The sequence below is a fragment of the Cuculus canorus genome, chromosome 9, assembly GCF_017976375.1.
Source record: "Cuculus canorus isolate bCucCan1 chromosome 9, bCucCan1.pri, whole genome shotgun sequence".
Classification (NCBI taxonomy): Eukaryota; Metazoa; Chordata; class Aves; order Cuculiformes; family Cuculidae; genus Cuculus; species Cuculus canorus.
The window spans coordinates 3,798,223-3,813,950 of NC_071409.1; the positions used below are offsets into that span (position 1 = coordinate 3,798,223).

A 15,728-nucleotide genomic window follows, 5' to 3' on the forward strand; every position below is an offset into this window, starting at 1 on the left:
GTGTTATGTATGAACCACGAGGCTCTATTCATGTTTTAAACCAGTACAGGTTATGATTTTTGCTTTGGAGAGTTAGCAGATGTGATACAGTCATGACAGAATGAGGTTACTGCAGAAATGACTCATTGTTGAATAATCAAGTGTTTACTCCAACAAAACTGCATGTAACCGGACTGCCACAGTTTTCCTGCTTTATTGTAAGATGTAGCTTTTAAAAGTCAGTGCATCAGGAAGAAAGGTAAACTCCTTGGGTGGCTCAGATCTGGTTTTATGCAGGTGTTTAAAGGCAGACAGTCTTCTGGTTCTCAATGAATTAAAAAAAGCTACTGAGCACATCAATGGGGGCAGATGTTAATGAAATAAGGAAAGGAAATTAGCTGCAGAGGAAAACAAAACCCTTTCTTGAGGTGGAATAGAGAAGTGTTTCTGGAGGAGACCATATGAAGAAAGAACAACTGATGTGAAGTTCTGGTCTGACTGTTTCATACATCCCGATCTAATATCCTTCCTGAAAATAATGTCACCACCTAAGAAACCTTCAGCCAATCATTTCTCTAGGTGCAATTAATTTTTTTCTAACTACATTCTTCAGCTTTTTGAAGTTTGCTTTTAAAGAAGGTAATTTGAGGGCGCTTGTGCTTTCTCTGGCAAGAAGAAACATGTCCTCAAATGTATAACACCTCTTCTGGCAAGAGGGACCTTAATTGGGTGAGAGGAATAACTGGCTGGAAGAGCATCTCACTCTTCTGACCTCACAGGTGGCCCAAAGGTTATGATCTGTTATAGGTGCAAAGTTCAGGTCAGGAAACAAATTCAGACCAAAGAGACTTTGGTCTCTTCAAGGCCTTTCTCCAATACTTACTGTGTATATTGGGAGTGAGCCCAGTGCCATATATGGCTACTAGTTTAGTCCTCTTCCCTGTTTAAAGGGTAGGAGAAACAGGGCTGAGATCTAAATCCTGGATCACACCCAAGCGCTCTCCAAGCGCTTCTTTGCAAAGGTCTAGCACCAACACGCTCAATCAAGGTGCTGTCATAAAAAACCAATAGCTTATACATACTCCTACAGGTGGATAACCTCCCACGCAATAGAGAAAACCTCACTCTGTAAAAGCATGAAAAAGAGTTGAGTAACATGTGAGCTTCTCAAAGTTCCTGAAGTTTGAGTATCCCATGCTAGATGCACTTCCGAGAAGTAGACATCACCATTCTACAAGTATGCTCTAATACAGATGTCCAGTGATGGACTTGGTCATAAGAGCTAAAATCCACTGTGCTCAGACAAGTAGCTCAGCTTTTCATAAAGTTAAAGTTATACGAAGCCACATCAGAGAAGCGGTGACAGAAATGAGACATAGAAACAGGAGAAATTCAAAAGGTCTTGCTACCCAGACAAAAACATAGCAGATCGTGGCTGTTCCAATTAATTCCTTGCACAGTTAATGCTGTCCTCTTCTTCCATCATTTTAAGTGTTTAATTCACTTGTTGCAGACCACCACTCAAAAAAAAAAAGCCACGTATTTTACTTGCCTGAACTGTTCCTTGGGCTAACCTCATGGATGTTCCAAAAGAACTAAAGTGCAAGCTTTAAAAATCAAACTGACTAAGTTTCTAAATCACTACTTGTCTTACAGGTCCTGGGTTACACTCAGAATCTTTATCAGATTCTCCCCTCCTCCTTCTAATAATATTGGATTATGTTGGACTACACTGGATTGACTGTGCTGTTACATAATGCCAAGTCAAAATCAGGTCAAGTATGCCTGTCCGGGCTCCCACGCTACTTGCTCCTGCAAGTTCCATGTACCGGTTATTTAGGTTTAAAGCCACGTACATTTATGTCGTTGCAAGGTGCGCTAACTTAGAAGGAAGAAGGTGTGCTGCCCAAGCAGGACCTTGGTAGCCTGTCAATAGTGGATGCGAATAACACTTCTCAACCTCAGGAGCTGCACTCATTGGTAAGGCAAACAGCAGCTGGGGTACAAGCGCAGAGCAGCTTTTCACCATCCCATTCCAGCTATGCTGTTTCTGCATGGCAGATCCCACCAGCATCCTCTCTGCAGCCGTAGCCCAGAAATCAGTGGAAGAGTAAGCAATTCTTATAAGGATAGAATATGCAAGTCTCAAACACTACCTATCCGGGAAAAGCTATCCAAATCCTTGCTTCCAGCCAGAAATATCTGCAGTTCAGTCCCCAAGATGGCATCAGAAAGCAATCAGCCTTGCAGTCCCCCAAGGGTCTGCTGGGGAGCCCCTTTGGGTCTTTTTACCAACCCAAGCCTAGGCAGAGGTTAGTGATGAAGAGCAGGAGTTGAAATTCTACCCAGTAATTGAAATTCTAATCAGAGCTGACTAAACAAGAGCGAGTTAACCTTTTCATGGGAGATTTACTATTACAAGTAGGTAGATGTAACTGCCTGGACATTTTAAACATAAAGAAGATGAGGGGAAAGCAATCAATCCTGGCTTCAACACAAATAAGATCTCCAACTGTGTTTATATAGATTGTCCTCAGTACCAGTCTGCGTATAGGCAATAGTGTTGCACAATCTATGACCTGAACAGTCCTATATTACCATATTCTCCTTGAGGAAGAATTAACCCTCTGCAGGAGCCGTTCGACTTTGGGTCTGCACACCAGGGTAGGACATACTTGTTCATGCTTCCTGGGCTGAATTAGAAATGTTACATGGATTGCCTTACCGACTGCAACCAACCGGCACAGCACAACGAGCAAAGGCTGGGCATTCGCGAGCACACTATGCGAACAACTAAAAAGAGTTAAACACTTTGATTTAGCGTATTTCATTAGTACACAGGAGGAAATTGTGCCTTCTCAAACATTTTACAAGCCAGTAGAGGCCAGAGTTCTTGACTAAACTTTCCCTTGAAAATTCTCACCAATACTTGGCAGTCATTCCCATTAGTAAAGAGTTTTGAGGGAGAATGAATACATGTTTCAGAGCCAGCAGTTTCTCTTCTCCACGCTCTCCTAAAGCTCCCACTTTGACTATGAACTTGCTTGAGATACGTTAGCTTGGAGGATATAAGATTTGCATCCTTCCAGCTGTTTCATTACAGTTTCATCAGGAAACTTTGCTTCTCTGTAGCCTGAGGATTCAAACTCTTTGATTTGTATTTGCTGCCCTATCAGCTAAGTAGTCAGCCAGCCTCCCACAGGAGAAGGAACTTTCTGCATGAAGGATCTGTATCAGCATATAATCTTATTGATCGTACCATCTCTGGTGAAAGCTATCTTCATTTCAGGAGTCCTTTCAGCTTTCCCGTTCAGAAGCCCTGTAAGGATCAAGCCGTGCTCAACATGAGTACGGTGGCAGAGTCTCACTCTTAGGAGGTAATTCTTTCCTATCAGCTAGCCAAATAGCTTAGTAGCTTAAAAAGGGTCCTAGAGGTGGACAGCTTATTTGTTTTCCAGTGGAGGCTCAGTTATACATAACATCCAGTTGTGGCACCTCACCGTTCTCACCACAGAGTTTTCTGTCTGGCTCATGAGGATTTCAGAATCATTTATGCACTCGGCGGAAGGACTGCAGTGAACAGGGCATTCCGGGGAGTCCAGTTGCACATTAGTAACTTTGAAGGTTAAGTTGCATAAGGACTGTGGCTACCTATTACGTAATGATATGATACAGCAAATAAGAATACAAACTAATAGATACATAGGGGAAAAAAAATGCAGCTGGAACCTTTCAACTGATCATCACTTATTCTGTCTCCAAAATGCTACTTAAGCACTATTTGTATATACATCCACTGCAAATACATCCAACAAATTGGTCTGGGTCTCTGGTTTTTTAATCTAAGACCACGTCAAGAGCAATGCTCCACAGTGGGAATATTTATAATGCTATTATCACCACTTGTACACCCTAATTAAATTGCAGATTAAAAAAACCCACTTTTTTAATCATTTCTATGAATTCTTTTTAGAAATTCTGACAGAGTTACCCTAAAAAGACCCTTTCAGAATTTCCTGGCTCAAAATTTGATAATTCATTTTTAGTTTAGTTAATTAGGATTAAACTATTCAGTGTTTAAAAAAACAAACAAGGATTTAACATCTGGGAGAAACCCTACAACAACAGCACACGCAAACTTTCTCTCAAACTACAATATATAATTTCTCTTAATTACATAAAATGTTAGTTTAAACTAACTGAGTGTGAAGATATTATCTCGGCTGAGCACTTTACAAAGACGACGCTATAGGTAATGAACTATACACACACACACACAAATCAAATTAACTTTTTAAAAGCCTGTTAACATCACCACTTTGGAACAGTGTTTCTCTGCCTTCCTCTTCTCCAGGAAAGCTTTGCTAAGCACCTTCCCTTTCTCAGCCTCTCGTCAGTGTTCCCTCTATTTACCCATATCTCCCTCTTCCCGATTTTTGCATGGCCCTCACATCAGGGACCATTTCTGCAAAACGGTGCGGAAGCAGCTTCCTACCATTGTGCTGGGAAGCCACAGACATCACCAAAAATATTCATGTGCTTTAAGATAGGGCCATAAGTATTGGGGATTGGCATTGAAGAGAGTCCCATGAAGTCTGACAAACAGTGCCTTGAGATTTTAGTCAGTCTGTCTCTTGGTCTTTTGAGATGCTTGTATTACCTTTTTTGCATTTCGCCTGGCTTTTCCAGGACTGTGTTAGCTAATGCTTTTTCTGGTTGTCATACAGTTTTCTTTCTGTCTTTAACATTGAGGCCATCCTGTTTGTACAGCATGCCCCATAGGTAAAATTTAAATCCATAAAATACGATAATCCAGTCCTATCTGGTTTTTGCAGGCAATGTTTGTAGACTTGCATATCACAACTAGGCTCATAAAATCTATATTCAATTGGCTAAATTGAAATAAGATGTCTTACACGAATACTTGCAGGTACCACTCTCCTCAATGAGAGTAGCAGATACTCCCTACCTCAAAAAGTTACATCTCAAAGTGGATTTGGGCACTTTAGGTGCTCAGATTGAGAATTTTGGCCCTAACGTTTGCTGCAACCTTAGGTTTGGGTCCAGTCCACCTGACAGTGTCCCTTTAAGCAGGAGTTTCCTTATAGCTGCATTCTCTGATTCTGAGATGTTTAGGATGCTTTCTGTATACTACAGTTTCTGAAGGTCAGTGCGTACATATTTTAAGACACAGTGATAAGACAGTGTATGGAACTACTTGGCAGTATTTAGCTGGTACAGTTTCTTGTGGAAACAACAGAATTCCAAAACACACCACACTGAATGCTTATGGGTTATTACAAGCAAAAATCCCAAGACACCGGGAATTAAAAAGCGGAGTTCAACAAAGGAACACTGATATCGTTGGTTGATATGAACAAGGTTGTGCCAAGTCTTCCTTCTTCGCTTTTTCAAGTGGAGAAATAAACTGGGAAAGGAAGCAGAAGGGCAAAAAAGTCATAAACAAACAGTTATTACAGAGTTAATGTTGTGCTGTATCTCACAAGTCTGTGCTGCTAAAGGATGGCAAATACCTTTAGCACATCTGAAAGAGATGTGCTGAAAGAGAGTGACATGTCTTGCACACCGTATGCCTTCCTAGCTGGAATGGGGATGATCCTCCTGTATCAAAAGGAGTTGGAAGGGGGAATTGGAGTGGATTGCAGGGGAGACTGCACCTCGAAAGACAGAAAGGGCAAGAACTGATCGTGCTGTTAGCCGCCATCTCCAGCTCCAGCAACACTACAGTCCTTCGGGTTCTAACTCTTCCTTCAGCAGGGAGTCAGCCTGCTTTTCCAGAGCCCCACTACCAGGATGATAGGAAGCCAGGCTTGGGCCATTTCACCGCCCATGACAGCTTGTTGCTGTGAGGAACTACCCAGTTTAGCTGCATCTACAGCCAGCCTTGCATGGAGGTATGATCTTGCTCCACTTGAAATCAATGACTGGAGAAGCCATGCAGGCCCTGGCCGTGACAGCATTTGGATGCTTGATGTCAAGAGTATTTAAACATATACTGGAGAGCTACATCACTGAGTTTAATACACAGGGTCCTTCCTGAAGCCGCAACCTTTAGGCACTATTACAGAAGGATCAAACAGACTGAAAAAATAACTTGAGATCCAGAGCTTAAATACATTTAAATATCCCACTAAATTTGCACTAGATCTTCCTGTGGTGAGCCATGACCTAGGTTGGATGATGCGACGCTCAAATTTGTAGTTAAACACTCTAAACCCAACCTAAACCATGTCAAACCTGCTATTTCTGTTTCCAGACTTACCAGGGTAGGCATAGAATAGAATCATAGAATAGTTTGGGTTGGAAGGACCTTAAAGCCCAACCAGTTCCAACCCCATGCCATGGCCAGGGATACTTCCCACTGGATCAGGCTGCCCGAGGCCCATCCAACTTGGCCTTGAACACCTCCAGGGATGGGGCAGCCACAGCTTCCCTGGGCAACCTGGGCCAGGGCCTCACCACCCTTATGGTGGAGAAATTCCTCCTTATGTCCAGTCTAAATCTGCCCGTCTCCAGTTTATACACATCGCCCCTTGTCCTATCACCACAAGCCTTTGTAAACAGTCCCTCCCCAGCTTTTTATAGGTTCTTCATGTACTGAAAGGCCCATCCAGCACTTAAAACCAGGAAGAAAACAATGTTATTACCTATATATAATTTCAACTTTAACTTTTTAAGGAACAATTACGAGTTATCTTGTCCGCTTTCTACTTTCTTCTTGAGATACACATCATGCTCTGTGATGCGTCTAAAGACAACAGCCAGTTCCATGGCTGCACGTCTGTCTGCCCCGGCTGCTGCACTGGACTGCACAACGAAGGCCTGACTTTCGCTTGAAGCCAACTGCCTCGAGTACCCAGTTAATATAGTTAACCATTTCCCATTCGTGCCGTATCAGTGTTACGAAACCCTAGAATTATTCTGGGTCACTCTGGTGCCAGCATTCATAAGATTAATAAACTGCCACATGTATCTCCATCCATTTAGTCATGTTTACTGTGACTAGGTGATTCTGTAAGCTCTGTTTCCAGAAGCAACAGAGGGAGATGGAAACATGCTGAATACAAGGCATGTAATTTGAGAGCTAGGCATTAATTCACATCTGCAGTCCAGCCTCCCAGTGAATCTCTTCTGGGTTACAAGCTAGATTGTCTATCTCAAATCTCCCTTTTAGGAGTTAATGCCATATTACAGTTATGTCACATAACGGCTGTTGCTAACACAGAGGTTACATAAATAAAATGTTCAGATCCTGTCATTACAAGACCCCTGGCTCCCAACCAGCACGACTGCTATTATTCATTCATATGCTATCGTTTCCATAACGAGGATGTGGACTGAGACAGTCTTTCAAGACCAGAAATCAGTAAGACTTTTGGCCATCTTATAACAATATCTAGGTATTCAATATGCAAAGGGATTTTCAGAAGCATCAAAACCTCAAATTCCAGCTGATGTGGTGGGACATAGGCACCTAAATGATTTTAAACAGCTTGTCAGGTACCATTTGCCTGTGGCCCCTCTCTTTTTATAGGAATGAGGCAACTCAAACATTACTGTTCTCACTGGAAAACACCAGGACTGGGGCACTGACTGTATTGAAAGGCAGATATCCGAGACTGCATAAAATTTATATAAACATGAAAAGGAAGAGTCTTTAATCCTAGGGAAAGTTATGCAAGATGCTAGTGTAAAATAAATTAAATGTCAACAAATATAAGTGCCCAGAGATTCTGCAGTAATTCTCACTACAACAGCATGACACCATCAGGTAAATTTCACAAATTAATCAGTCTAAGTATCTGATAACCATTTTTTGTTTTGTTTTTAAAAACATCAACACTTCATACATCACAGAGGTATTGAGATCATAAATGAAAGAGAAAGTAAATTACTCACTTATAATTATAATGAGAATGACTGCGCATACTACACCGAGGATGATCATCATCTATAAAAAGAAAGTTATGAAAAAAAGGGAGAAAATCAGGTTTTCAAAAGAAAGACATTACCCCCTCAGAGTTTTTTCGGTTTTACTTAGTGGCTCATTCCTTACACTTTCAATACTTGCAAAGGTTTACTGCAACAGACTAGTTTAGGCCTCAGATTTAGCATCAATTTTAGGGAGAGGTGACCACCAGCAATGGACAGCCTCTCGCTAGCAAGACCTTGCCCATCAGCTAAGATGCAGTGACCAACCTCATCTGTTTCCAGCAGCAAAGTAAAGGGAAAGTAAACTTCCAAAGTGAAACAACTCCAGAGGTGTCTGAATTCACACGTGCCCATCACCACATTCCCAGAGTCAGGGAAGAGACAGCTGGAGCTGCCTCATGTCTAGCATCTACTCGTGCCGGTTACTGCGCTGCTGAGAGAGGGAGCCCATGCTAGCCAGAGCCGTTCCAGCATGTTAGCCGGGAAATAGCTCATTGCAAAGCTGAAGTCTGCTCCTGCAGCTGTACCAATACCATACCACCACTGAGCTGTGTGGGTAGAGGCCCCCACGTGAGACTCGCTGAATGCTAATGAGGCCACCAGAGGTGCTGAAGTCCAATTCCCCATCATTACCCCAGGGAGAATGGAAAAACTGAAAAACAACAAACATGGACATGGCAATATCAAGGCCTTCATTCCTCCCAACATAGGTCTGGAGGACAGAACCAGCCATTGGCTTGCAGGAGATTTATTTATTTCTCCTCCTCCTTCCAGAGTATGGGAGCCTGAGGAAGGACAGAGGGGTCTGTTTGTCACGGTACTGCAGGAAGGGACAGTGAGGAAAAGAGAATGAGGATGGGTTTGATGGTCTAGTGTGGTGTAGGTCATTTTTGTGACTGCAGTCAGCATGGGTGAACCTAACTCAAAATCTGTGTAAGCTTTCCTGCACCATCAGGTAAAGCAATTGGACAATAGCTATAAAGGGCCCTGAGGAACCACTTGGTTGAATTGCTACCCTAGATCAACTAGCTTCACTGACGTGAATTAACACAGAACGCTCTCCCACCCCTATCTGCAGGCACTGACTGAAGTATGAAAATCTGTATCTACATTTTATATACTGCAGAAATTATCTAAATAGGCTTCGGTAAAGATCAAATTTGCTTGGCGGCTTATCCTGGAGCCTAGAGGGCAAGGCATCTCTTTCTCTCCCTGGCAAGAAGAGACACCACTTTGAGATCCCACTCTGCAAGCAAAGTCCCAGTAAGTGCAAGTGAAAGTAAAGTCTGCCATGAACTGATTCTTAAGAAGAATTTATGTTCCTTACCTTGCAATTTTTCCACCAGTATTTTCTCTTCAGTTTGGCTGCACTGGTTTCAAACTGCGAGGCACCTGCTTGCAATGCATCTGCCCGGTTGTCAAGCTCTGATAGCTTCTGGTCTCTTTCTAGCACCTTGTCCACATTCATTCTCATGATGTCTACCACCTGCAAAGGCACAGCCTCACGTTAGACTCCACACACAGTAAAGCCGGAGGCCACTTGTATGTTCACACTCTGGAATATCACACATCATACTGAAACCAGCCAACTGCCATCATGGTATGTGATGGCAATTACCTGGACAGTGCCCAAAAACCCTGTGTCTATGGAAGCAGACACAGTGAGAACAAGAGGAACATAGCTATACCCTTCTCGGGTGCCCTTAGGGGTGAAAAATAAAGGGACATTATGAAATTAGTCTCATTAAAGCTTTTGATGTCTTTTAACCTACAACTAGCTCCTTTGCTTTGGCTACAAAAAAACTGGTGGAGACCAGTACCTCTGCTGCAATTTAGCCAATGTTTCTCCAGTCATCACTAAGACCAAGCCATTAGTTTCCTTGTACAAGGCCGCTCCTCCCGCTCGCATTTCCCAATCAAGGTATTGACTCATTCTGCAGTTCTTTCTCAGATAAGATGACTTCCCAGTCATAATCTGAAGTCCTGCTTGAAAATGGAGAAGGAGGAGAAAGTTTTACCTGGGAAAATTCATCCTGAAGTGTAGTAGGGAGTTCACGCTGCCCCATTGAACAGCCTCAGTGAAAGAAGTGTGTACAGACAGTACACAATAGGTAAGGCCCATTCATGCATATATTTTATACATTGAGTTAAATGTACATCCTCTTCTAGCAAGCCAGTAGGAATCCTGTACACATTTATCACTAGCGTAAATGTTAGAGAGCGTACTAATCTCAGTAAAGTTGTGCCTGCTTATTCTAGCAGAGAACATCGTTGCTGGTCTGTTACTTCTCATACTCTGTAATAAGAAAGCCCAGGTTGTTTGTATTGAATATAATTTAACTATTACTTGCGAAAACAAAATACTATAACATTTCCTATCCGTTCTCTCCCTTTTCTCAGCCTAAAACTATTTATTGAATTTAACCTGAACACAGCGAACACTTGTCCACATGAGACAGCATCTTTGTCAAATAAATAAATGTTTGTCTAGACTAAAACCAACACGTGAGCCTCAGAAAAGAAGCTCTAGGATGCCTAGAGAAATCAGAGGGGAACACCCAACATGGACATAGCTGAAATACTCCATCAGCACTGACAGAGCACTAAAAATGTCACTCATTTTACTAAGACCAGAAATTTTTCTCTAAACCAAAGCGATGATGGTGTTGCTGAGTTTTGGGTTTGGGTTTGAAGAGCTGTGTAGAACAACACTTGGAGCAGAAAGCTGGAGGAGTGCAGTGCTGTGGTCTTTGGTGCCACCTACAGATAACTTTCCCCACAAGACAGGAAAGCAAAACAACCAGGAAAGACCTTGTAGGGAAGCAATGTGTAACAGATCACAGCCTTAGGTGCAGTTTCACCTCAGTGACTTCACAGCACTGAAAGCCCATTGGCGTTTTTCTCCCTTGGCTTTTCTTATATTGTGATTTCCCCGTCAAACAAGGATCTGCTGACCATGTGCTATCCACTCAAAACCCATTTCAACTGCAGCCTCCCTCCCAACATGGAAGCAAAAAACCCCACGTGGACCCTGATTATGACCTGCATAATCCTCAAACCTAAGAGCAACTCAATCTTTACTCATACTGTGTAAGCATTCCTGTCAAAATTACTCCATCATGCTTCACAAGCACACAAACTTGCATAGGCTTGCATGAAAAGTCTCAGAATACAAAGTATTTTAAACACAATGCAGTGGTTCACTACCCTTGCTGGAGCCATTTCCATCGCTCTGCTTGAAAAGCCCTATATACTGGACCTGCATCACTCATTTTAGACAATAACTAGCAATTATTCTTCATCTTCTAGGGACAATTACTTTTGCTGTAGCTCACATAAACAATTACAGCACCATCATGATGTAATACGTTCAGGACAAGAAGTTTATTTCATTATTCTGACCTAAGACAAAAGCTAAAATGCAATATTCTTTTCTCCACTGACAAGTTCTCCACTAATGTCAATGAAGTTAGCGTGATGTGAAAATCAGTGATAATTAGAGAACCTCGCCTAGAAATTTCTGCAGGCATTTCTGCAGGCGCAGGATTTTCTTGTGACCAGATCCGAGCACCAGCAGTGGGGAGGCCCTGTTTCAGATCTCCAGCAAAGTGCTCAAAAAGACAAAGCTCAGTTTGACAGGTGTCTTTAAAATATCTTAAGAAATGCATTTAAGTTGAATGTTGTGCGGTCTTCAGAACTGTTGGAACGGGTCCAGAGGAGGGGTACAAAGATGCTCAGAGGGCTGGAGCACCTCTCCCATGAGGACAGGCTGAGAGAGTCAGAGTCAGAGTTGTTCTGCCTGGAGAACTGAAGGTTCCAAGGAGATCTCAGAGCAGCTTCCAGTACCTGAAGAGGACTATGAGAAGCTGGGGAGGGACTTTTTACAAGGGCATGTGGTGATAGGATGGGTAGGAATGGCTTTAAATTGGAAGAGGGAAGATTTAGACTGGACATTAGGAAGAAATTCTTCACAATGAGGACGGGGAGGCCCTGGCTCAAGTTGCCCAGAGAAGTGGTGGCTGCCCCATCCCCCTGTGTTCCAGGCCAGGTTGGATGGGGCTTTGAGCACCGCGATCCAGTGGGAGGCGTCACTGTTCATGGCACTGGGGCTGGAACTGGATGGGCTTTAAGGTCCCTTCCAACCCAAACCATCCTCTGATTCTATGATTTTTAAAGCGTATCTGGACCTTTTGAAAACGGAGGCCTTTATGCATGTAAATAGCTATTTCCTAATGTGCATTTTTTTTTTAATTGGCATTAAAGAATCACACAAGCCCTGGCCATCTCCCCATGGATGATAAGCAATTAGTTACTTAAGTCTTTGGAGAGGTTTAGCAAAATTCTGTACTTAATACCCAGCACAGAAATCTGTACAGCAGCTGTGCAAGGACGCTCCAGCTGCTGCTATGCTGCTGCTATGCTGAGGGACTACCCTGTGAGTGATCGCACGCTCACCAATCCCTATTATCACAGCAGTCAGCTGGACACTGGCATTTCAGCCAAGGTGTTAGGGTAGTCTGTACGCTACCAGAATTGAAGGATCCATGCTGGAACAGGCACCTAATCCTCCAAGATTAATAAAAGGTGTGTGGATTTGTTGAAGATGCTATTATGACATCATGCGTGGGGTGCCATTCTTTGGGGATAAATTGTGACGATTAATCAGCAGATGTCTGGCTAATGAACACAGCCCTCCGCTTCACAATTCTCACGGCTTGAATGTATTTGAGAAGCTGATGGTCTGTCCCTGCAAAACTGCCTGTGAGATTAGTGTCCAACCTTTAGGAACACAGGAACACGTTAAAAGAGCTGGTTCCACTATGACATTTCCTCCTGATCCCACTGTCTGGGATGAATTCCTGAGTGGGCACCAGTGCCCACAGTTATTCTGCAGAAGCATTACTGGTACAAGGATGTTCACACTCAGTGTCCCACTTGTACTAGCTGCCATCCTTTGGTAAATCTCATTTCCTAGATCCACTGCCTTATCACCTAGAGCCACTTACCTCATCCACCCGGGCTTGTGTCTGCTGCAGCCGTTTGTTGCTTGACACGTTGGCAGCAGGAGGTGGCCCTGCAGCCCCAGCACTGGCGGGACCTTGGGCAGGAGCTGAAGCAGACCTGGATCAAAACCAGAGAACATAACAATGGAATGAAACAATCTTCAATTGTTCACTACCCCTCTTCTGGAACAAGGTAAAAATACATAACTCTTAAAAGGAGTTCTCCAGCATCTCTCAGCCCATACTTCCCATTCCTGGGTCACAGCCCTGGTGTCCCATTCCCACCCGTGCTGCAATTAGTTTTCATACCTTTTCCTGGTAGGACCATATCAAACTTCCCATCCCTTGTTGCCTTTTTGAACAGCAAGCAATTCAGACTATCTACCCTACCTGAGGCCACGCTGATCACAGGCCTGACCAGCAGGGCAGAGCTTATGACCCACTAAGGAAACAGACTGTGCTCCAGATATTTTGTGTTGATGCTACAGGAGCCAGGGACACGGCCCTGACTTCCTCCTCAGTTTGCTGGATGATGCGCTCCCCTGCTCCTTGGTGTTTAGCTAATGGAGTAAATACAAATACAAGGAGAAGAGAAAGAAATGGAGGAGAATGTGGGGGTGAGAACTGCACAGAGCATGGGACTAGTCATCTCCAGCATTCATCTGTGCTTAACCACCCCACCAGTGCTCACCAGACACCCCTCCAGAGCAGCTGCCCAGGCTTGAACATCTGCCACGGACCCTGGATGAATATTTGCAGCAGTGCTGTGAACAGAACCTTGATCTCCTGCACATCATCTCTTTTCTTAAGCATAAATACCGGCTTTCTCCATCTTGCTTTAAAACAGAAGACAAAGGAGAAGTCCCTTAAATTCCAACACCAGATCTGGTCTGTCTCAGTGCATGGGCTTGTGCAGGCAGGTCGCCCCGCTGGCCTGGACAGGGGCCCTCAACCTTAGCCAGTCGTTCCTCACACCCACACTTTAACCTGTGAAACCTTTCCTTTCAACAGATCCCTCTCACTTCTTTCCGTAGAGAAATAACCCCCTTTCTGAAGCTGCCAAGGAAATCCCTTGGCATGTGGATTGAAAAATATCACAAATCCCACTCAAGCATTCCCCATGCCTTCCTGCAGTGACAGACTCGGAGAACACAGTGTTTCTGTGAATCATTCCCTTTTACATCCTAGGGCCTGATTAACGCTGCTGGAACCACGGCCCCATTAATACACTGCCATAGTGCCCGGAGGCACTAAAGTTGGTTCCCCGAAGGCATCTTAAGCGGCAAAACTGAGTTTGACAGTATCACCGGTGGGCTGAGATCCCTACAGGTGCCCAGAGATGGAGCAGCTCTTTGCAGACCCCGAGCACTGCTGTACCTTACACTTCTTTTTTTAACTGTGGGTGAGAACGTTATTATCAGGCTTTAGTTGAAAGAAAAGAACTTGAGCTGTACACAAACTGCTCTTCCTTTGAGAACCTCACAGCCACTATTAAAAACATAAAAGAACAGATGCTGCTGCCACCTGCAATGGAATTACTCCATTGAAGGGCCATGGGCCAGGATCCCAATAGGATTTATTCTGAGTCTACTCTGTTGTCACAAAGGATCAAAATCTGACTATAATGTTTATCAGACTCAATGCAAAACAAGGTCTCCCTGGAGCATTAACAACTTCAAAGGGAGTTCCTGGTACAACAACAGAGTTAAAATTGAAATTGTGAAATTGCTTTGCAGTCAAGGAAGTAAACAGGCTTTTTCCCAATCAACACAAGTAGATTTTTTTTTTCTATGGAAACACTGCGTCACTGTTCACCACTCCAAATGTTAACAGAATACTCTCTTGGGCTGTGTACTGTTAGCAGCCCAGGGACTACAGAGGGGAAGCACATGAGAACTGGTGTTTTTCCTGGCCAAATGTTTTTACTGGTAAGCATGGCTTATAAAGGCAGCAGCGCTCTTGGTCAAAGCTGCATAGTAACACCAAAATTCAGAGCTCTGCTATAAACCTTTTCTGCCCAGTCATTTTAATCTTTTTTTTTTTTTTTCCCAAGTTGTCCTTAAAGTGATTTGGCATAAATTAGACACTTTGCAGTTTGCTCCCTTCCAGCATCCTTGCTGCCACCTCATTTGGTTTCAACTGGGGCTTCTCTGCTCCCTGTGCAACGCAGGAACCAATGGGAAGAATGAATATTTTTACAGCTGCCCTGACCATCCAGAAGGAGTTACTGTTACTACCAAAGAGAGATGGCAATCTTTATGCTAAGGTACAACAAGCTTGTAATTAATGTGCCCATCTTAATTAATTACATAAAATCTAATACAAGAGTAGCCAGAGCTGGGTGCTGCCTGCAGTATAGAGCTGCTCTTTCCAAACCCTTTGTCTCTGGAGCTGCGCTCTCCTTAAACAGCAACAGCAGCTGCCTGGCTCGTGGCCTCGTGAGTCAGAGCAAGAGGAGTGATCACCGCAAGAGATGAAGCACCTGCCCCAGAGGGAGCAGCATGGGTTCCCAGACAGTCTCTAGGAAGCCAGTCCTTAATGCTTCAATGGCACCAGCAGCTCTTGCAGGATAACAAGGCACGAGCCCTCTCTCCTTGGGCAGCACATAACATCCAAAACAGACAAAACAAGCACAAAGATACTTGCATCACTTTTCACAGAATCACAGAATCACCAGGTTGGAAAGGACCCATTGGATCATCGAGTCCAACCATTCCTAACACTCCCTAAACCATGTCCCTCAGCACTTCATCCACCCGTTCCTTAAACACCTCCAGGGAAGGTGACTCAACC

At 43.7% G+C, this 15,728-nt stretch overlaps 1 protein-coding gene across 1 annotated transcript in view; it reads right to left on the reverse strand.

The window, feature by feature from the left end:
• Positions 1-3,927: 3,927 nt before the first annotated feature.
• Positions 3,928-15,728, reverse strand: part of LOC104066393 (vesicle-associated membrane protein 2) — a 45,396-nt gene continuing 33,595 nt past the window's right edge. Inside the window, exons 2-5 of the mRNA XM_054074915.1 lie at positions 12,939-13,053; positions 9,260-9,418; positions 7,900-7,951; positions 3,928-5,407 (exon numbers count right to left, since the gene is read on the reverse strand). Coding sequence (XP_053930890.1) covers positions 5,391-5,407; positions 7,900-7,951; positions 9,260-9,418; positions 12,939-13,053 — 343 coding nt within the window. The 3' untranslated portion in view covers positions 3,928-5,390. The remainder of the gene's footprint in view (positions 5,408-7,899; positions 7,952-9,259; positions 9,419-12,938; positions 13,054-15,728) is intronic.